The following is a 24,158-nucleotide window of genomic DNA, read 5'->3' as shown; positions in this document are numbered from 1 at the left end:
GGATTTAACTCTAAAAGAAAACTGCCTGTTTTCCAACATGACTGTACTATTTTATACTCCTACCAGCAATGTATGAGCATCCTCATGTTCCACAGCTGACATCATCAGTCTTTTAAATTTTAGTGATTTGAGTAAAGAGAAATATCATTTGTACTTCCCTGATGTTGAAGGATATAGAATCCCTTTTATGTTTACTGGCCATTTGTCTCCCTTTTTGAATTGTCTTTATAAGCTTTTGGCCATATTTTAAAAACTGGACCTTCTCTGGTTATTGGTTTACAAAAACCCTTTAGATATTCTGTATTGAGATCTTTGCTGGATATGTATTGTAAATATTTTCTTCCAGTCTATGACTTGCTTTTTCATTTTCATGATAAAGTCCTCTGAAAAGATTTTAATTTAAATTTAGTTTTTAATTTGACGAAGCCCATTTTGTATCTTTTTTCTTTTATGTTTAGTCCTTTATGTGTCCTAAGAAATCTTGCCTACTCCAAGGTCACAAAGATGTTATCTTGTATCTTCTTTTAAAAGCATTACAAAAGGTCTTGGTTTTAATGTATCAATTTTTTTCTTTTTTTTTTTAAATTATTTATTTCTTTGACAGAGAGAGAGATCACAAGTAGGCAGAGAGGCAGGCATAGAGAGGGGGGAAGCAGGCTCCCCGCCAAGCAGAGAGCCCGATGCAGGGCTCGATCCCAGGACCCTGAGACCATGACCTACGTGGAAGGCAGAGGCTTAACCCACTAAGCCACCCAGGTGCCCTCAATTTTTTCTTTTATGTTTAGTGCTTTGTCATCTGTTTAAGAAATTTTTGCCTACTCTAAAAACATGAAGCTGTTCCCTGTTTCCTTCTGGAAGCCACTATTTTGTCTTTCACACTTATGTCTATAATCCATCTTGAATTAATTTTTGCATATATTATGAGGTAGGGATCTGAGCTCCTTTTTTTCTTTTTCTTTATGCAAATATTTAACTGCCCCTGTACCATTTACTGAAAAGACTACCCTTTCCCCACCGAAATGCAGGGATGCCTTGGTCATAAATAAACTAACCATCTAGGTGCAGCATTTTTCCACTCTATTTCTGCTAGTTGACTAGTCCAATCTATTATCACAGCCGCTATCTCTTGAAATATTAATTTTGCTCCATTTTCTTCCCCTGTCCCATGTGAGACTTCAGATTTGCCCTATTTGCCTGTGTCCCCCATAACTCTTACATACTGTTTGTATATAATATTTATTTATTTTAGAGCCAGAGAGAGAAAGCACGCATGCGCACACAAACCCACCCCACCCAAGTGGTGGGGAGGTGCAAAGGGAGAGGGAGAATCTCAAGCAGACTTCCCATTGAGTGCAAGGCTCATCTCATCACCCTGTGATCATGACTGAGCCAAAAAGAAATCAAAAGTCAGATCCTTAACTAAGCTACTCAGGCGCCCCATACTGTTTTCATTCCCATTTTTTATCTTTCTGTGCTTCAGTTTGGATGTTTTCTATAGACTTTTTTTTTTTACATATTCACTAATTTTTATCTTGTCACTAGTTTATTAATTCTGTGTTTACAAGTCCATCTAATAGGTTATTGGTAAAACTATTCACCAGTTTTAGACTATTATAGGCTATAATTCTTTGCCTACCTTTTCTGGATTTTCATCTATTTTATTCACATCTTTTCTTTTTTCAAGACATATATAATAACTACAATAAAATTTTTGCTAATTCCAATATCTGGATTACCCTTGGATTTGCTTCTATTAGCTATTTGTTTTCTTAATGATCACTCATTTTCCCGTTTCATGCATTTCTTGAAAATTTCAGCTGTATGCCAATCATTATGTATACAGAACAAGACAGACTTAAAGACATATTTTCCTTTAGAGTTTGCCCTTTCCACCACTGGGGTCTTATGTCCTCCAACCAATCAGGAACTAAAAATGGGCTGCAGGTGTAGTTTAAGCAAAATTCACACTTGATTTGACTTGCCAAGTTCCATGAATGTGTCTCTCCTCTAAATTTAGACTGAAAATGATACAGGTTCCTGTCTTCTCAGCCCTTAACCTACTACCCTATACATCCCTCAAATCTGGTATTTATCTTGAAAGGAAAAACAGGCCCCTTCCCTCTGGTCCATGTCTCTCAAGCACTGCAAGACTACAAAATGTTTCACTCAGCCTTATTCTCAGGTGGTGCCTGACTCCTTAGACCCTAAAATTTCTGTCGTGTGGAGGTAGAGGGCTTGGGTCTTTAACGTCCTGCTCCACAAAGTTAAAAATTTGGCAAGTATCTTGAGGATACCTCTTGTGTGAAAGTAATGGGTCTTTCCCATGGCAGGACTTTGCCTTTAACATTTAGCTTTCCCAGTTCTGTTGCTAGCATCCTTCACAAGACTCAACCAATGTTCCATGGAAAAACTAGCCATGCATTTGGAGTTTCTCTAAATGTCAATACTTCACATCTGGCCACATGTTTGTCAACCTGCATGTTTGAAACCTGCAATGGTTTCCTTCCTCCAGTGGAGTCGTGCTTGTGCCAGCAATGAACAGCAGCCTGTGCTCAGAATTAATAAATACCCCGGGGAAGAAAATCTGCAGTGTCAGTTATTCTAGAAAGGGCTCTTTCCTCTTATGAATTTTAGTTAATACAGTCCTTGATGACTCCACAGTTCTGTTCTCCAAGGTCTTTTAAAGTATGATTTTTGTATTTTATCTAGTGTTTTTTAGTTGTTGCAGTAGGAGAAATTGCCTGAGGCTGAGGATTGCATACAATCTAAAAGAAGTAGTCCTTAATTTCAAAGAGTTTTTAAAAAGAAAAATGCAACACAACTGCAAAGTAATTCCAAATAAAATATTTTTAAACATACTTAGAGAAAGAGCAGCTTTTAACGTTAATATGTAATTTTGAAGGAGAGAATATTCACTTGTATTTATACCACCTGGAAGTTTGGATTTTAAAAATTATTTATATAACTACACATTATTTTTTTTAATATTTTGAGAGTCTAGAAACATTAAAGGATTATTTATTAGAGATGAAATGTTCTGTGGAGATAACAGTGAAAAGAAAATATCATTGAGCAGTTGTCTCATTTCAAGGAGGCTGCTACTTGATCCACTTCTGTTTTTGTCATTACATCAGTTATAGATTCTTTTCATTACCAAATACAAGTATATTTGATAATTATATCTTCGAAATAAATTATGAAATGTGTCCATCTGAGTTTTTATTTCTGTTTTCTTCTTACACTCTGAAAATAAGATATTCTACATGTATATGATTTTGCAGTTATGGAACAATTTATAAAACTTCATTGTCAAAAATACAACAAAGACATAAGTGGTTCATTAATAATTTATCTACAGATAATTTTTTTAATACCACAATCTTTCAGTTTAAATGATTAACATCTATACATGACCATATTTATCTTATTGCTATGCTCAGCATTTTAAAGTAAATCAAGTTGAGTTCTAGCCCTCGAATTAAAAGTACAGTATGTAATTCCTTTTAGATTTAGCTACAGCTTCTGCATTTATCTAATTCTGGGTCATTTAACTTCCATTAAATCTCTATTTTATTTTACTACAGTTTTACCACAAAAAATGTCAAATATAAACATAAGTATAGAGAATATTATAGCAATCTTCCACGTATCCTCACATCCCACCATAGTAATGATCGACTCATGATCTTGTTTCATCTATATTCATACCCACTTCCTCTATTCTCTTCCCTGACTCAAATTCATTTGGGAATAAATCTCAGACATCATATTACTTCATCCATAAAGAATTCAGATATATATTTAAACAGGGATTCTTTCTAACCACAACTGCAATGCCGTCACTAGACCTAAAAAAATTAACATTTCCTTTATGTTTTCAAATACATAGCCAGGGTACACATTTCCCTAATTAGTTGTACACATATTTCCCTGTCACACACACAAAATATTTTATAGTTTATTTTTATCAATGCCTTGTAATCAACAGCAAAACGGTATTCTTTTTTGCCACTAGATGGTACTACTGCATAAATTTCAGAAATCCTTAAATTACCCAGTTGAAGGGGACCCTCCTTGCCTTTCTTTGGGGTAAACAGGTTAATGAGCAGGAAATAGGATTTAAGATTATATGATGTATTCCAAAGAAAAATAAGTGATTTTGTATAAATAACCACTGGTTTGGATTAACTTTAATCCAATGTGGGAACTGCCAATGTTTCCAAGTACCTTTTCCAAATCAAGATTCTTTTTTTTTTTTTTTTTTAAGATTTTTAATTTATTTGACAGAGAGATCACAAGCAGGCAGAGAGGCAGACAGAGAGAGAGAGGGAAGCAGGCTCCCCGCTGTGCAGAGAGCCCGATGCGGGGCTCGATCCCAGAACCCTGAGATCACGACCCGAGCCGAAGGCAGAGGCCTAACCCACTGACCTACCCAGGCGCCCCTCCAAATCAATATTCTAAGACAAAACAAATGGTCTGGTTCCCGCTTTTGGACAGCTTAAATCCTCTTAAGGAGAGATACACAAAAATTTTCATTATAAGGTGTAACTGCTATGAAACCTAAAGAAATAAGTGGATGGTTTTTCAAGGATGTCTGCAGAAGCACTTGCTGAGTAATTATCAATTCATGGTTGAATTCAGACATATCTTAAGTGCCAATATTCATGCTGTACAATATGATACACCACATGGATAAGTGGTCAACCTGATATTACACTGAAGAAATTTTAGGGTCTGACTTGTATTTTTACTCCAAGACATTCGTATTCAGCATGGAGATGGGTCTAAGGTAGGTTAAAATGTCTCCCCCCAAAATTTTGAATTTGCTCAAGTAGTTAAGCAAAAATTAAAAAGGGATCTCAAAATCATGCACTATGAAACATCTAGATAGGTCCACCAAGAGGAATTCTTTGCAAAATATACCTCCCAAAGTAGACAAAAGAGTAGTCCTGTTGGGAATTACACAAAATACAAAATTACATTTTGTATCTTTAAACTTTTAAAACCACATGCCATGTACAATAATTTTAGATATACTGTGTTGGTCAGTGTTAAAATAGCAAACTATTCTTTTTTAATATTAGATAACTGATTTGTCTGTTTTTAAGGTCACCCACAGTTGTAGTGAGAAAACATGTTTGCTTAAAGTCTACCTTATTTCCGAAAGGACTGGAGATAGGTATCTCTTGGAGATCTGTCCTCACTGAGGACAGTTTTTAACCACAGAAATAGGCAATTAGAGTAGAAAAGATTTATGGAAATTTTTATGGAAAGACAGAATAGTACATATGAGTAAAAGATTGAACTGTTATGATACTGACCACAAAGAGTAAAAGGAGAGCAAAAATAGCTCAGTGATGTACAGAAGCTTGAAGAATAAGAGAGACCTCAAAATGCATAGAAAAAGAACAAGAAGAAAATAGCAACGAATAAGGAAGAAGAGTAGTGAACAGACAGCAAAAACAGCATCAGGCACCCAGATGCTAAACAGCCAAGGGGCAGAACAACACAAAGCAGGAAGAATTTTTAAGAGGTTAACAGTTTTGTTGATGATCTCCAAATCTATAAAGTTAAGTTCAGTGAGAAGGGAATCTGCCTATGTAACTGGAAATTAAAACAGCAAAAATTTTAACCTCAATTATTCTGAAATTAGAACACATCTTCCCCACTGCAGACTGAATATGTTATACCTTTTCTTGGAGGTCATCACAACTTTTCAATGCTATTTGGCAAACTAATTTCAGGACAAAGCCATGGAAATCATCTAGGCTTGTGTGATGCTTATATTTTCCAAATAAGGCACCGTAAGTCCAGAAGGGTACCCAGAGGTGATACAGCTCGGTTTGTGGCAAAACAAGGAATAGAACCAGGTACTGACTTTCAGTTCTGGACTATTCCCAGTAGGGCATTCTGTTTTTCTTGTACTTAAGTGGAGACAAGATTTGGGAAAGTTGGGAGGAAGACTGTATTTAATAACTGAGATATATTCTAAAGTTGCGAAACTAGTTTCTATGAACTATGCAGAACGCCCAGCCTCAGTATAGTGATACTAAAGTTGGTCTCTTATTTTTAAGCTTAAAAATAACTAAGAACAAATTAACTAGCCACTGGGTTTTTACAATTATTTTCTTTCTATGATTCACTGGATTAATTTAATACATTTCGTTCAAAATATACACGCTAACTTTCGAAGAAAGAGTTTACATATTGCTGCTTAACTTAAAATACACTTTTAAGTAAGCGAAGTATCTAACCCCAACTTTACAGGAGGGAATACTGAATAAAAATGATAAACTACAATTAAAAGTCACAGTCTTGATACCTTCATATTAGATGCCTCAGTTTCCAGTTTTGTAAGATGATTGGAATTATCTTCTAGCTCTTGTCGAAGATTTGAGTTCTCCATCTTCAGTGCCTCAACTTGCTTTAACAACTGATCATATGAAGCTGCAGCCATCCTTGGCTACCCTTGGACCTATAAGGTTAAAAAGGATTTTGAAATTCACTACTAAAAATATCGTGGCTGCTTGTTTACAAAGAAAGGGATAAAGAAACAAAACTCTGGAGACATTTAATAACAATATTGTTCAAGCAGCACTGTCCTTCTAAGAGGATGAAACACTAGAGTCTTAGCTGAAGACAAGGAGAACTAAAATAGAAGAGACCCTCAGTCATGCTTGACTACATTTGCTTCTTCATGGGTGCATGAGATTTCTGTAAGGCTAGAATTTTTTTCAAGTTTTTAAAAATATTTTAACTGGTCTTATAGGTAAAACTTATGTAACGAAATGTAATCATTGATAAGAAGCTCATATTGGTAACATTACTTATAGATTTTGCTCAACAGTTACACAATTTTAAAGCCAGAATGAATTAATGAGATTGGGTATTACATTCTATCACTTTGTTAGAAAGCTAGTCTTAAATATCATCCATGGTAAAGTAGTTCTGAACTTCCAAGAAGGCCTCATTAAAAATGCAGCCTATAACAAAATGGATACAAAGGAGAGCATTAACTTGAGACTTCAATCTTTTTGATAGGAAGATGATAAGAATTACTAATATAAAGTTCTATTACAGTTATTCAAAAAGATGAATAGGCCATGCTATAGCATATGTGGTCTTGAGACCCACTGTGCTCAGAACTGAGGCCAGAAGAGTCTTAAAGAAAATGGATGAGTTTAGAAGCAGAAATTATCAAAGAGATGTGAGGCAGAGTCTGGCAATTAATTACATCACTGTGAAAGAAGAGGGGAGAAAAGAAAGAGAAGATAGCTAGGTAGTAAGAGGTCCTTAGAATGAATTAGAGAATGCTAGTAGTTAGATTAAGACTAACCAATTTCAGAAGACCCAGATTCTCTTTTTAGTTTAATCCCAAACTCAATTTGGAATAAATACTAAAAAACATTACAGAAGTTTTTTTTTTATAAATAATACTTAAAGATCTTGACATAAGAAAACTCTTCTGTAATAAAATCCACTACACAAAATAAGGCAGACAGGTCTAACACTACTGGCTGGTCACAACAGTATAAGAGCTTAGCAACTGGAAGAACTTTTAACAAGGGAAAATCAAAGGACTCAGGTCTAGCTACTTCTCCAATGAGTTAATGATAAATCTGATGCAACCCACTATCATCTGAGGAGGAAAGTGAGTGGAGGTGGGCAATCACTCACAAAAGTCTTTATGATTGAAAACAATGAGAACTAGATTTGTACTTAAACTAAATTAGGTCTCAAATTCAGGGTTGGTCATGGTTTACTTTCTCCCTTCATTTTAATTCATTTCACCGTTTGTAAAATGGTTATCTGCTACTGCACAAATATAATTTACAGGAATACTGTTAGAACTAAGGAAGAAAAGGCAGGCTGAAAAGTGCTATGTAAATATAAATTATGTTATAAAAATACACATGTAACATATCTTCCTTAGTAAGACCTAATATCAATCTATTGTTATAAGTTTCTGCCCTCTGACCAAGACACAAGAGGTAAAGAAGTAATTCAGCTACTTGAGAAGGACAGAGACATCTCAAAATGAAGGAGAAATTCATAGGTATGATCACTTATCCTTTTTAAGTCATCCCATTAACAAGCAGTTCTGAATATACACAACACATTATAAGGTATGTAACAGAAGTGGGGAATCTGACAGAATTTAATAATGAAAGTCCTGGAAAAAAAATTTTTTTTTTTAGATTTTATTTATTTATTTGACAGAGAGAGACACAGCGAGAGAGGGAACACAAGCAGGGGGAATGGGAGAAGGAGAAGCAGGCTTTACGTCGAGCAGGGAACCTGATTTGGGGCTCCATCCCAGGATGACCCGAGCCCAAAGCAGACCCTTAGGCTTGAAGACTAAGCCACCCAGGCGCCCCAAGCCCTGAAATTCTTTACTTCAAGTAAAATTTTAACAGGCAATTTTACAATAAGACAATATATAAGGTAATAACACAGAGAAAGAGGTATATACAGGTATGTTAAGATATGTAGGTTATCACCTTACACAATCACAAATGGGCAAAATGAGCAGAGACGAAGTACTCTTTATTGAGGGGGGAAAACCCAACCCTTCAAACTGACAAAACATATGAACATATGAACATTTTTTCTTCCCCCCTCCAGAATCACAAGCATTAAGTCATTTCTGCTCTAGAAAGCATGGTATTTCATATAATTTAATGAGAAAATGAAGATGTTTCATTGAGTAATACTTCCTTGTATACTTTAAAGATGTTGCAACCACCCTTCCCTAACTCAAAACTGCTTTATGCAAAATTCAAAAAATCATAAATTTACATTAGCCTTTTGTGCAATCATTAGAATTTCATGCAAGTCACTCAACATTAAAAAAATCAAAATTTAACGCATGAAATGGGGAAAACCTGAATCTTTCACTTCATTAGCACCATGCTCTAACCACCTGAGCTAACTGGCCAATCCTCAATCTTTCACTTTTTTTTTTTTTTTTTTAAAGATTTTATTTATTTATTTGACAGAGAGAGATCACAAGTAGGCAGAGAGGCAGGCGGAGAGAGAGAGGAGGAAGCAGGCTCTCCGCTGAGCAAAGAGCCCGATGCGGGACTCGATCCCAGGACCCTGAGATCATGACCTGAGCCGAAGGCAGCGGCTTAACCCACTGAGCCACCCAGGCACCCAATCTTTCACTTTTTAATAAGAGTATGGAAACATCCCAATTTGTTTTCCTGTAGGGTCAAGGTGTCCACTAAAGAGACCCTCACCCCATAAGAGTAGGGCAGGGGAGAAGAAAGCAAAGGGACTCTTATTTAGACCTTTATTCAAATGTTCACTGAAAAGCAAATTTACAAGTATCCTAAAAAATTAATGCAAGTAGGAAAAAAAGTTTTAGGCTGGCAAGAGAATATTGTTAGAATTAAATCTGGAGTAATCATTATTATCAATAATGTAAGAAGTTTGGGATCTTTTTTTTAAATTAGTGGAACTGTTTTTATTGTTTTGTTTTGATGGATTAAAAAATATGTATTTGCTAGCACTTTTAGATGGCAGTAAGAGGAAAATATCAACAGAAAGAGAGCAAAGAATCACAAGACTACTTCGTTCAACTGCATGCAAATAAATCTGAAAACATAAAAGTTTTCTAAAAAATGTAATTTATCAAAACCCCAAAGATATAGAAAATCCAAAATTTCCAATAAAAATCTATTAGAAAATTGACATGCTAATAGATCTTCACAGAAAAGAAAAAAAAAATGATTATGCCAAAGATGGTGAAAATATGTTCTGCAGAGTCAATGCCCACTCTTGTTGAGAACACTGAATTTAAAAGGACTCTTCTTTAATATGATCCATATCAGCTGGAAATACATGTGGAAACAGTAGATCTTTTCCTAAGGTCAGGGGAAGTCCATTTTTACCACTATTACTCATTACACTAGTCAGCACAATTAAAGAATGAAATTAGAAAGGAATACTATCGGCAGATGACATAATTATATACCTAGAATATCTGAAAAAATTAACTAAATATTACTATAATAAGATAATTGAGTAATTTAGTGAAGTCCAAAATATACAGAAATCTTTCCTTTATATACAAAGGAGATATCAGATAGAAGATGAAATGGAAGGACAGGTCCTATTTATAATTTTTAGAAGTATAAAACACTTAGGCATAAACTGAACAAAAAGAGTCCAAAACATATATGAGGAAAACTATAAACATATCTTGTTCATGTACCTAAAGATTTAGTAACATGAAGATGTCATTTCCCCAAGTTAATTCATAAAGTTTTGGTTTGGTTTTTTAAGATTTATTTATTTATTTATTTGACAGGGAGAAATCACAAGGAGGCAGAGAGGCAGGCGGGTGGGGGGCAGCGGCTGTGGAAAGCAGGCTCCCTGAGGAGCAGATGGCCTGCTGCAGGACTTGATCCCAAGTCTGTGAGATCACAACCCGAGCCAACAGAGGCCCAACCCCCTGAGCCACCCAGGCTCCCCAACGTTGTGTTGGTTTTGTTTTTGTTTTGAAGATTTTATTTACTTATTTTAGATAAAGACTGAGAGAGAGAGAGAGAGAGCATGAGCAGAGGGAGGAGAAGAAGGACAGGAGGAAACAGACTCCCCACTGAGCAGGGAGCTGAACTCTAGGATCACACCCAAGCTGAAGGCAGAGGCTTAACTACCTGAGCCATTCAAGGGCCCCTTCCTTTAAGTTTTTATTAGGAGTAGTTTCTAAATGCTTTTACAACCCCTTTTATTTTTTTTTTTTTTTTAAAGATTTTATTTATTTATTTGACAGAGAGAAATTACAAGTACACTGAGAGGCAGGCAGAGAGAGAGAGAAGGAAGCAGGCTCCCTGCTGAGCAGAGAGCCCGATGCGGGACTCGATCCCAGGACCCTGAGATCATGACCTGAGCCGAAGGCAGCGGCTTAACCCACTGAGCCACCCAGGCGCCCAACAACACCTTTTGATATAACATAGATTTATGCAGTTTTTTCTTTTAATTTGTTGCTGTCAATTATAAGATTTTCTCATTTTGACCCATCCTCCTCCATTCTTGCAATAAACCATAACTTGTTCACGTTTTATGATTTTACTAGTTTGTTCATTTTTCACATTTTACATAGAAGTATTTTTCTCTTTATTTCTTGATAATTTATAATTTCAATAGATTTCCTCTTTGGTTTGGGGGTACATGGAAGACCCTTCTTAATTATTAGGTATATAAGATGACTTCTGAGTCATTTTTTTTAATTGCTACTAATTTCTTATTTATTAGACTGATTGGCAACTGCTGCCTACAAAACTGCTATTATCTGGAAAATTTTTTTAAGGTTTGTCTTGTAATCAAGAACATGATTAATTTTCATAAATATCCCAGTGGAATTTAAAAAAAGGAAAAAGTGTAAAAAGTTTTATCATTTAAATCCTCTATACATGTGCTTTTCTGTGTATTTGGTATGTGAAACTCAGAAAGCCTACCATTTATTGCATACTTACAATATGCTATGTAGTATAAGTGTCCCACATATATGCCATATATATATATATATATATATATATATATATATATATATATCTCATTTTTTCTTTAAAAGTGTGAGGCAGCAGGACGCCTGGGTGGCTCAGTGGGTTAAAGCCTCTGCCTTTGGCTCAGGTCATGATCCCAGGGTCCTGGGATCAAGCCCCGAGTCAGGCTCTCTGCTCAGCCGGGAGCCTGCTTCCCTCTCTCTCTGCCTACCTCTCTGCCTACTTGTGATCTCTGTCTGTCAAATAAATAAAATCTTAAAAAAAAAAAAAAAAAAGTGAAGCAGTATCACTTACCATTTTAGAGTTAAGGAAGATGGGATTTCAAAATGCTAAATAACTTTCCTAAGAACACGAATCAAATTGCTAAGCCAGAATTCAAACTCCTACATGTTTCTAATGCTCCTGCTTTTAAAGACCATACAACATAACACTACCATTACGTGGCTTTCATGACCTGTTATACCTGATAAGCTTCTACCTTCCAAACTTAATTTCTATTAGGTCTCAATATAAAGTCCCTCCTCAAGTCCCTTATCACTATTCCGTACAGACTATTTTGTACTTTTGTTCACAATTCATCTTTTTGAATATCCCATCCTTTTCCACTGTGCTTTGCTAATGTATCTCCATCCTTTAAGGCCCAGTTCTGTTGCCTTATATAAAACCTTTCTGTCCCCTCCAGCCAATAATGAGCCTTCCTGCTGACTATACAGTAAATACTACAAAACCTGGCTTACCTGTTCTCTAATTATTCCATTTTACTTTAGTGAGTTTTATTTCTCTACCTCTAAGACAAGGTTTATTATTGAATTCTTAGCTTTTGTAATTCCCAAAATGCTTTATTCTGTGACAGCCACAAAAAGACAAATACATAAAAGAATAAACTGAAGCAGTGCTTTATCAGCCACAGGGGGCAAAGGAGAGAAAATGAGGGTACAAATTCAAAGAATGTCTAAGATGACTTTCCCATTAAAATAGTAAGATGATGGGGGCGCCTGGGTGGCTCAGTGGGTTAAGCCGCTGCCTTCGGCTCAGGTCATGATCTCAAAGTCCTGGGATCGAGCCCCACATCGGGCTCTCTGCTCAGCAGGGAGCCTGCTTCCTCCTCTCTCTCTGCCTGCCTCTCTGCCTGCTTGTGATCTCTGTCTGTCAAATAAATAGATAAAATCTAAAAAAAAAAAAAAAAAAAAAAAAAAAAGTAAGATGATGGATTTCTCTCTGTGGCTATACAATTCAAATCAGTAAACATTTGAGAACTTACTATTCACAAGACATCATAGGCATATTATAAAGAGACTCTGTAGCATGAATTGTGTTCCCCAAAAAGATATGTTGAGTCATAGGTAGCTAATATCTCTGAAAAGTTACCTTCTTTGCAAACAGGAGCTTTATACATGTAATTAAGTTAAGATAAGGTCTTACTGGATTAGGGTGGGCCCTAAATCCAATGACTGGTATTAAAGGAAGGCTATGTAAAGAAATGGACACAGAGACCTAGGGAAAACACCATGTAACAATGGAGACAAAGACCGGAGAGTGAGAGCTGCAAGCAAAGGAATGTCAAAGATTGCCAGGAAACACCAAGAGCTCGGGAGAGAGCCAGGGAACAGATTCTCCCTCAGTGTTTCCAGAAGGAACCAACCTTAAGGAAATCTTGGTTTTGGGCTTTTAGCCTCCAGAACTAGATTTCCAAAGCTTTAAGCCACCAGTCTGTGGTACTCTATCACAAGTGCCTTACAAGACTAGGGGGAAAGATAAGTTGTCACATTCCTTATTCTCAAGTATCTTATTATCTAGCAAAGGACTAATATTCCAGTAGCAAGAGTACATTGGGTCAGTATACAAATATATCAGATGTTTGTGTCCCACCGAACATTCTCTTGGCTTCCTTTAACTCTAGTCATTGGTGCATCAATCAGCTCACTGCAGATGCAAACTAGTGGCACATTAGCTGCACCAAGTATCTTCTGCATTCTGTCCTAAAGATACTCCAGTATGGGTCCGCAACATTCATGCATGCACACCTATAAAAGAATGAACATTTGGGGCGCCTGGGTGGCTCAGTGGGTTAAGCCGCTGCCTTCGGCTCGGGTCATGATCTCGGGACCCTGGGATCGAGTCCCGCATTGGGCTCTCTGCTCAGCAGGGAGCCTGCTTCCTCCTCTCTGCCTGCCTCTCTGCCTACTTGTGATCTCTCTCTGTCAAATAAATAAATAAAATCTTAAAAAAAAAAAAAAAAGAATGAACATTTGATGGGGCAATCCTTGACTAAAAGGAGATGGAAGCTAGTATATCTAAATCTTTCCTATAGTTGGACAATTCTATGTGGTTCCTCAAAAAGTCCTGACAGGGGCGCCTGGGTGGCTCAGTGGGTTAAAGACTCTGACTTCAGCTCAGGTCATGATCCCAGGGTCCTGGGATGGAGCCCCGCATTGGGCTCTCTGCTCAGCAGGGAGCCTGCTTCCTCCCCCCTCTCTCTCTCTCTGCCTGCCTCTCTGCCTACTTGTGATCTCCGTCTGTCAAATAAATAAATTTTTAAAAATTAAAAAAAAAAAAAAAAAAAAAGCCTGACAGATGAAGCCACAGCTGTCCAAAGTGATAATCAACTTGAGGACATACGCTTATGCTGGCTGTCCCTCTTCACTACTTAATTCCTTCTAGTCCTCTACTCTTGGATCACTTTCCAAAGACAGTATTTCACCCAAAGCCTTGTCTCAAGATTCTGACTTACAGGGTACACAGGCTAAGATAAAAATTACCTATAACTCAAAGGCAAATCTGTATTTAAAAATATCTGAGAGAATGCTGTGGGAGTTATACCTTCCGGAGAAAATTAGAGAAAGCATTAAGAATGTAAAAGCATTTAAGAAGGGACTTGAGGGGCGCCTGGGTGGCTCAGTGGGTTAAAGCCTCTGCCTTCAGCTCAGGTCATGATCCCAGAGTCCTGGGATTGAGCCCCTCATCGGGCTTTCTGCTTGGTGAGGAGCCTGCTTCCTTTCCTCTCTCTCTGCCTGCCTCTCTGCCTAGTTGTGATTTCTGTCTGTCAAATAAATAAATAAAATCTTAAAAAAAAAAAAACAAAACCAACAAGGGACTTGAAAGATGGCAAAAATGCTAATAAACAGTGAGGATAGTACTTCAGAAAACAGCAAAATCAAGGTTCAGAGTTTGGAAAAATGACATTTGGGGGAATAGATGGCAGTTTAATTTAGCTGAAATTCAGTACAGAGGAATCAGGGAAAATATGGAGGGGTAAGAGCATAAATATGGACTGAAACCATATTGTGGCTAGGTGATTTCATAATGTGAGGAAGAGGAGGTCTGGATAGAGTAGGTAAAGAAATAGTATAATAACAAGCCTAAAAGGTATAAGGCCATGTTGCTTTAAAGTTTCTCACTTTCTATTATAAACGATCTCAGAAGTAGTTAATATACTGACACATATTAAGTGATAATAAAACCAAGAATCTAAAAATAGCTGGTGGAAATATATTTTAATATTCTTCAATGTTCTATTTATTTACGATGTGAGTGACATTATATACTATACTTTAAAAAAATCTGATAAATGAAAATGTGAATTTACCTAAAAAAGTAACATTATTCAGGGTGCCTGGGTGGCTCAGTGGGTTAGGGTCTCTTCCTTCGACTCAGGTCATGATCCTGGAGTCCTGGGATTGAGCCCCGCATCGGGCTCTCTGCTCAGACGGGAGCCTGCTTCCCCCTCTCTCTGTCTGCCTCTCTGCCTACTTGTGGTCTCTGTCAAGTAGATAAATAAAATCTTAAAAAAAAAAAAAAGTAACATTATTCACCAAAGTATAACTAACTCAAAAACGAAAACAAAAAAACAAACCAAAACCAAAACTCAAAAACTTCAGCCTAAAAAAAAAAAAAGAACTGTGTATATATACACCTATAGTAGACAGTAATGACCCCATGAAGATGTCCACATCCTAATCCCTGAAGCCCCTGAATGTGTTACTTTACATGATTAAAGAGACTTCACAGATGTGATTAAGTTAAGGGTCTTAACATGGGGAGATTCTCCTTAATTATATAGCTGGACCTAAGGTAATCACAAGGGCTCTTCTAAGGAGATGGAAGGGTCAGAGTCACAGAGCGAATGTAACAACCAGAAGCAAAGGGTCAGAGAGAGATTTAGTATGCTGCTAGCACTGAAGACTGAGGAAGGGACCACAAGCCAGTACAGGTGGCCTCTAGAAGCTAGAAAAAGAAAATAGGTTCTCCCCTATAGCCTCTGGAGGAAGTGTAGTACTGCTGCTTGCTTGCTTGCTTGCTTGCTTTGACAGAGAGAGATCACAAGCAGGCAGAGAGGCAGGCGGAGAGATAGAGAGAGAGAGAGAGAGAGAGAGAGAGAAGCAGTCTCCCTGCTGAACAGAGAGCCCGATGTGGGACTTGATCCCAGGACCCCAAGATCATGACCTGAGCCAAAGGCAGCGGCCTAACCCACTGAGCCACCCAGGCGCCCCCAGTACTGCTGCTATTTTGATTTCAGGCCACTGAAACCCATTTCAGACTTCTGACCTTTAGAGCAATAGGAAAATAAACTTGTGCTATGGTAAACCAAGTTTGTAGTAATTTGTTATAATAGCAATGGGAAAAAAATGCCCTATGATCCAGTGATTCTCTCCTAGGAAAAAATTCCATTGAAACTTCTTACTGATCATGTAGTGATCTTAAAATATAACCACAATTTCTTTGACTCTATTCCTTCAAAAGGTAGAGCTTAATTTATCTCCTTTCTTGTGGGCTGGACTTAATAATGACTCACTCCTAAAGAAGAAAATATGGTGTGGCTTTTGAGTCTATGTCATAGATGGCTTCCTTCTTGTTCTTTCTGAGATCAGGGAAGAAGCCAGCGGCCCTGTCATGAAGATATTCAAGCAGCTCCATGGAGAGGCCTATGGCAAAGCACTGAGGCCTCTTGCCAACAGTCAAGGGAAAGAGACTACATGAGTGAGCCATCTTGGAAGCGGATCCTCCAGTTTAGTCAAGCCTTTAGATGACTGGCTGACATGTCGACTTCATCAGAGATTCTGAGCCAGACCACACAACTAAGACATTCTTGAATTTCTGCTCCACAGAAACTTTAACATAATAAATATTTGTTCTTTGAGTCACTAAGACTTCAGGTAATTTGTTATGTGGATTTGTAACTAGCATAGTCTAAAAAAAGTCACATAGAAGGATGTATACCTCATCCTTTGTGGTAAAAAGAGGTTTGGAAAAAATCTAGGAACTTCACTAGAGGAACAGTCACAGATATCACAGAAGAGTTAGTACCAAAAACCAGACAGATATAAAGTAAAATACATGGAGCTTAAAAATAATATTGAGTTATAAATGTTCTAAAATTATGTAAATTAAAAAAACTTAGGATGGGGCACCTGGGTGGCTCAGTCAGTTAGGCATCTGTCTCTTGATTTCTGTTCAGGTAATGACTGCAGGTTTGTGGTGCCTGCTTGAGATTCTCTCTCTCCCTCTAACCCCCCAAAAAAGAAAAGCCAAATTTGGATACATTCCCCAAAGAAATGAAAGCAGGGACTTATAGAGATCATCTGTACACCCACATTCACAGCAGCATTATTCACAACAGCCAAAGGTGGAAGTGACCCAAGATTCCATGCAAAGAAGAACAGATAAATGAAATGTGGTATACATTTTCAGCATTTATAAGGAAGGGTGTTGTGACACATGCTACAACATGGATGAACCCTGAAGACATGCTAAGTGAAATAAGCCAATCACAGAGGGACAAATACTGTATGATTCCCCTTATATGAAGTTCCTGGGAAGTCAAATTTATAGAAAGTGGAAGAAAAATGGTGGTTGCCAGGGTTGCAGACAGGGGGAAATGAGGAGCTGGTGTTTAATGGCTGCAGTTTCAGCTGGGGAGTATGAAAAAGTTCTGAAGATTGACTGCGGTACATTCACAACAATATGAATGTACTTAATGCCACAGAACTATTACATATTCAAAAAAGGTCAAGATGGTATATTTTACGTGTGTGTATTTTACAATAAAAATCCTCATTAACAGAAAAAATAGGCGCACAAAATGATGCTAAATATTTCACAAGAACTGATGCATACATTTTTTAAAGATTTTATTTATTTGAGAGAGACACAGAGAGATAGGGAGAGAAAGCATGAGCAGGGGGGAGAGGGAGAAGCAGACTCCTTGCTGAGCAAGGAGCCCAACATGGACCTGGATCCCAGGACTCTGGGATCATGACCTGAGCTGAAGGCAGACACTTAACTGACTGAGCCATCCAGATGTCCCAGAACTGATTCATATTTAAGAACACATTTGAATGAATGACAAAAAAGGGAGTGGGAATATGGTGTGAGAATAAAGGAGATAAGGCTTGCCCTACATGAACTGATGATGTCATGATTTGATTTACAAAAAACAATCTTCAAGAACATATCTAATACATAATATGAGAGATGCCACTAATACCAAAAAAAGAGCTGGTATAACATTCCTTCTAGAAGTTGACCCTGCAGAAATCAAGAACCACAGAAAACTGACTATGAGCACTAGAAGATCCAAAAATCACTTCATCTAATCTTCTCATTTTACATTCCAGACCCTTCAAGATAATTTGCTTTTCAGAATTATCTGTGGTTCTAAGCAGATTTTTACAAAGCACCATGTTTCAGATAGCAAACTACTACATTCTTCTAAATTAGAAGATACTTTATATGATACAAACCTTTAAAGATCCTAGGAGTAGCCAAAGCAATCACTGTTTAACTACTAATAACATTTCACTTAATTCTATTATGTTTCTTAGAGGTGAGTTTCCATGTCTTATTTGACTCTCCAAAACATTTTACAGGTCTGGCATTTAATAAGTACTCAAATACACAGTGAATGTACAGCCTCAGGTACTATACCAAAATACCCTATCTCATCTTGTGTACTATGTAATGTTTCACTCAGATCATAATACCAAAAAAGAGAGAAAGAGTGAGAGAGAGAAATAAAGGGAAAAAAAAAGGTGAGAGGGAAGGTCAAAATTAAGAAATTAAGGAGAACATTTAATATAAAAAGCCTGACTAAATTATGTGTAATTAATGACAGCAAAAAAAAAAAGAGAAAAATGGTTAGACAAAAATCCACAGAGCATCAATAAATAGCTTTCAGTTCATAGGCAAACTTATGAATATTTAACTTCTGAATTCCTTAATAGTTCAATTTCCAAGACCATAAAAGCCAATAGTTCAGTCTTCTACTAGGTATTTCATACCACAAGGGGAAAGGAATCAACTTTTCTTATTTTAGTTATTTCTTAGTTAATTCCAGAAAATACCCCAATCTAGGGTTATTCTATTTAGAAGTGTGCATATAATTAGTAAGATGATCTTTTAAAAAGTATGTTATAAATATCACTATGAAAACTGCTGTCTCTCCAATTGCTTGCTATCAGGTATTTTACAAAGCATTCTTATATCATGGTTAAAAACTCAATACCAAGTAAGATTTATTTTTCATTTAATTAATAATTTGTTGATGACTTATATTGCTTTTCAAATAATTTCTATTATATGCTATTTTGTACATTATGTAATGAGATATATTATGAAATAGTTTTATAGACCTATGTTCTTTACATCCTAATGTGATACATGACCTTGGATAAAGTCACAACATAATAATACTCAACATTTAAATGAAAATAATGCTACACTTAGCTATTTAGACAATAAAAGAAGATAATCATAAACTCTCAAAGGCTATCCTAACTTGAGGTTCAAAGAACTAAATAGTATTAGCTATTAAAATTCATTTGCAATTTTAATGCGGTACCTTTAATTCTAGCTACAGTTTCTATCAGATTTTAAAAAGAGATCTTAAGGACAATTAACCCTGATATCCATGATCAAGTAATTCTTAAAGCAGAAATAATTGTTTAAATAAAGAATAAAATTATCAGTAGAAACACTATATAGCCTAATTTATTCAAGATCAATTCCTTATTATGTTGAAAAAAAATTACTGAAACAAAATTCCAGGTTCTCTAAAGACTTTCCACTATATAAGCACAATTTAAGAGACACTGTCACTGATCCTGGAGGGCTTTACAAAGCCACTGTCATCCTATTCAGGGAGTAGGGAGGTGTGGCAGGCTGGCTACTATAATAAGCATAAATATTAAGTATTTAAAACCATGTTTAATCTGAAAACATATGTTTTTAGACATTTAAGAAAAAGAAAAAATAAGTGCAATGAAAACACTGTATCAAGAGTATATCTTATGAGTATTTACTAAACAGAAACGTATCTAAAAAAAGAAATCTTGGTGCTTTAATCTAAAATATTTGCCTTTAGAGTTTATTCAATAATATCTAAAAGTAACTAAAGAACAATATAAAATTACTTAATATAGATCTTAAATATTAAGCCTACGAAAAATCTGTCGCTATAATTTTTAATTTTTCATAAAGTAATTCACATTATGGTGATTTACTCCTGAATAACCTAATAGATGGCATAAAGCTACACTAACAAAGGAAAAGAGCCACACTGCTTCATACATATTTTATTAACATTTCCTATAGGATTTATGTTAAAGCAAAGAATTTTAACATCTCTTTAGTGATGCAGAATCAGTGTCCCATACATTCCACTGTCAAAACACTTCAGCCTGGTATTCTTCCTACTTTAAAAAATTAAATGTTTTTTTTCCTCCTACTAGGTTGCAGTTATATACCACGGCTTCTTGTAAATGGACTTCTACCACCAGCATTGCTGCAAGGTTTCTTATTCCTCTGCAGTTGTCTTTTCAGCCTCACAGAGGGAGAAGAGCACTGCTGCAGTCATCTACAAAAAGCCACTACCATTTCGACTTGTAACTAACAAAGACACTGGTAAAATTTTTTTGCCACCCTATTCAGAGACAGTTCATTTAGATGTGTTGCAAAAGCAGGCACTTTTGGTAACCAAAATTTCTCCAATCAACCAAAACCACCTCTCAAGCTCTGCAGTACCTGCCTCCTCCCTCCTCTTCCTCTTCTCCCAAGAAGCCCTGTCCACTAGGTTCACATAAGACATCAGCAGCAGCTTTGTATTCTCTCTTGGCTACCAATGCATATGTCCTTGTGGCCAGGGAGGAAAAAAAGCCTTTCAATGGGCTACAGCTTTTGCTCCTCGCCATGAATATGCTCCATTCTTTGTTGTCCTCTACCCGTTTCCTTAGATACTGTTCTTGCACTCGGTCAACAGGCATTATAAAAACAAAACCTCCTTCTAGCTTCAAAAACAGCTCTTTCTCACCAGACTCCCCTTAACACTCCTACCCCTCCCCCCTTCTTCCTCTTCTGTCAAAAACCCTGGATCAGAAGCACAGGAAATCCATCTCCTGTGCTGCATTAGGCGGGGAGGGGGGAGACGCCCCTGCCTCCAGGCTTGACTTGTGGCAATAGACCCTGTGCCAAAGAAAGGCCACCGGTTTCAGACAGCGCAAGAGAAAATCGCCTCCCACCCCCCACCCCCCACCCCCCCGCCTCCCCGCAGCAAGCCGGGCCATCGTGGCTCCAGCACCTACCCCATTTCCGAGCCCAGCAGCACCTCCATTCCGTCTCCAGTGACACCCAGGCGGGCTGCGCCAATACAGCCACATGTCAGTCACGTGTGCCTGCGTCCAGCCAATTGGCGGGTCCCCGACGGGAATGGGGAGCGCCCTGGTCCGCATCCAGCAGATTACACAGATGCTTCACGCTCGGCTTCCCGACCCGCACTCCGCAATAGAGCACCAAGCCCCGCCCCACCGCACAGCAGTCGAACCCCAGCCCGCATCTACTGCTGATGGGTGGGCTCTCACTGCCCGGGTCCCCAGGCAACCCACCAAAGCCAAGGAAGCTGACTAGTATAATAGGGTGGGGTGGGGGAGGTCTACGGGGCAGAAAGCTTAGCATGAGATGCTGGAGGTCGGTGGGTGACTAATAAATTATACCTCATTTGTAGAGATTAACATGTTTGCAGCACAGAGAGAAAAAAATTCTATTAAATGCATTACAACAAATAAATTTACATTACAAGTCACTGATTTGTTGGGTAAATCACTTTAACTATGTTTGAAAAATACAGTCACCACAAAAGCATACAGTGGCTAACATTTAACATCTCTTTAGTGATGCAGAATCATAGAGTCACACAGTTTGCTCCTGCCACTTAGTAGTTGTGTGGATTTCAGTCACTTAAAGGCTCAGTGCTTCAATTCCCTCTACAAAACGGGAGATATATGGAATAAAGGAGTTAATATAAATGATGCAGTATTTAGAGCAGTCCCTGACACAGTTAAGTGTTGTCAGCTACTACCAACTTGAAACTTCTTAGTGCAAATTCTAGTTTCATTTAAATCAAACCAAGTGAAGCTTAAATTACTAATATTTGTAAGATGGAAGGGCAAATTCAAACTGCCAAAAATTTAAAGTAGATTTCAATTTTGGTTTAAATGGGGGAAGACCAGTGTGTCCATGATCTATTTCAAATTTATTTATTTATTTATTTATTTATTTATTTATTTATAATTTGACAGAGAGAGATCACAAGTAGATGGAGAGGCAGGCAGAGAGAGAGAGAGATAAAGGGAAGCAGGCTCCCTGCTGAGCAGAGAGCCCGATGCAGGGCTCGATCCCAGGACCCTGAGATCATGACCTGAGCTGAAGGCAGTGGCTTAACCCACTGAGCCACCCAGGCACCCTCTATTTCAAATTTAAAAGGATATTTAACTTCAGGGTTTTAAAGGAGATGTTATTTATGATAACCTTTTCTCATTTTTTAACATTAATAGCATGAAAAGAAGCAAGCTATTAAACAGCCTATTTGGAGTAATTCCATTTTATTAAAAAATGTATGAATTAGTAATAGACATAGCAAAATGCTCATAGATGTGTGCATAACCAGTGCTCAGTGGTCATCCATGGAAATTGGGATTTTCGAGTTTTCTCTTTTTCCTTTGTGCTTTTCAATGGTTTTTCTTTGTGTCTATCTTATAATGCCTGATTGTATATCTTGATACCTTGCTATCGTATATATAGCAATTAACTTCCAAGTATTTGTTGAACACATGAGCAAACACTGACCACATATTACTAGTAATTAGAAAAAATTATATATTAAAAGTTCAAATATATTTAGAAATAATTTCCCTCATATTTGAAAGAAAGGAAATGTGAATCAGTTTGACTCTATCTCAAATAGCCCTTTCGTCAGGATGACTTAGTTTTACAAAAGGCTTTCAAGAGTCTCTTACTGAAAGTGCATGATTCACTGAACAAGACTTAATTATTTATATAGTCACTGACCAGACAGCCTAAACTTCTGGAAAGTAAAAGTACCCTTCAAAACAAAGAATATACTTTAGTAGCTCCTAAAAATAACTTCTTAGTATCCTAAGAAACAATTCTTGACTCAGACTATGATTCAAGTTGTTATTTAGTAAACCAGTTTGTAGCTAAAATATTTGTCTAAATTTTTACTGTTATGTATTGCTCAAGTCAATCAGTGATTCAAATGACAAAACTTTAAAGAAAACTCTGACCATTACATGTCTATTAATCATGATAATTTAAATCTAAAAGCAAGCCAATCTAAAAACTTCACATTTACACTATTGCCAACTGAATTATTCAGTAAGCTTTTTTCTCTTTAAGTATTCCACAAAAGTTTGATTTGAATTTTATTTTTTTAAGATTTTATTTATTTATTTGTAAGAGAGAGAAAGAAAGCAAGCACAAGCAGGAGGAGTGGCAGACAGAGGGAGAAGCAAACTCCCCAATGAGCAGATGAGCAAGGAGCCAGATGTGGGACTCAATCCCAGGATCCTGGGATTATGACCTGAGTGGAAGACAGATGCTTAAAGTCTGTGACAGCCAGATGCCCCGGATTTGAATTTTATTTTTAAAATGTATATAGCCATTTTAAAAACAATCAGTTAAAAGCATATACAATCAAAAGGTATTGGGCCAAGTCTGAACACAATGAAGATCATTAAAACATTAATTGGTCTTCCAAGTTTGTTTGTATGTATCTCAGAATACAGCTCCTGCCATTCCTATTTAAATAAACATGTTAGCATTAAGACTACATATATATGTATGCACTAAAAATATTTACTGATTAAAGTGAAATTCTACAGAAATAAATGTATGTTAAGGCTATTGCAAGAAGGCACTGATAAACATGCCTTTGATTTCAAATATCTATTCATTTATGATCAGATGTGACTGTTTTTGTAAATGTTATAAATATGAACACATGGGTTCATCTTAAATAAAGAACATCTTCTGCAGCTTAAAAAAATTTATGACTAAATAAATGAATAGGATTCTTAATGTCTTAAATCTTGCACTCCATTTTAACACAGACAGGTTTGGCCTAATTTTAAGACCTGTGATTTCAGGGGCACCTGGGTGGCGCAGGGGGTTAAAGCTTCTGCCTTCGGCTCAGGTCATGATCGCAGGGTCCTGGGATAGAGCCCCGCACTGGGCTCTCTGATCAGCAGGGAGCCTGCTTCCCCCCTCTCTCTGCCTGCCTCTCTGCCTACTTGTGATCTCTGTTAAATAAATAAATAAATAAAATCTTAAAAAAAAAAAAAAAAAAAAAAGAAGAAG

General features: G+C 37.0%; 1 protein-coding gene across 10 annotated transcripts in view; it reads right to left on the bottom strand.

Moving 5' to 3' along the window:
* The window catches only part of APC (APC regulator of WNT signaling pathway), a 133,788-nt gene that overhangs the window by 77,092 nt on the left and 32,538 nt on the right, over positions 1–24,158 (bottom strand). For 4 of the 10 annotated variants that reach the window (XM_059418366.1, XM_059418369.1, XM_059418373.1 and 1 more), the window contains exons 1-2: positions 21,089–21,140; positions 6,323–6,475 (exon numbers count right to left, since the gene is read on the bottom strand). The exons of 4 other annotated variants lie outside the window; for them this stretch is intronic. In XM_059418366.1, the coding sequence (XP_059274349.1) occupies positions 6,323–6,457 (135 nt within the window). In that variant the 5' untranslated portion in view covers positions 6,458–6,475; positions 21,089–21,140. Of the gene's footprint in view, positions 1–6,322; positions 6,476–21,088; positions 21,170–24,158 lie in introns of those variants that run through there. 2 more of the 10 variants (XM_059418367.1, XM_059418370.1) reach the window with 2 other exon arrangements.

This window comes from Mustela nigripes, chromosome 12, assembly GCF_022355385.1.
Source record: "Mustela nigripes isolate SB6536 chromosome 12, MUSNIG.SB6536, whole genome shotgun sequence".
Taxonomy (NCBI): Eukaryota; Metazoa; Chordata; class Mammalia; order Carnivora; family Mustelidae; genus Mustela; species Mustela nigripes.
The sequence above is the reverse complement of the archived record's forward strand: the minus strand, read 5'-3'. Positions and strand labels throughout refer to the sequence as shown.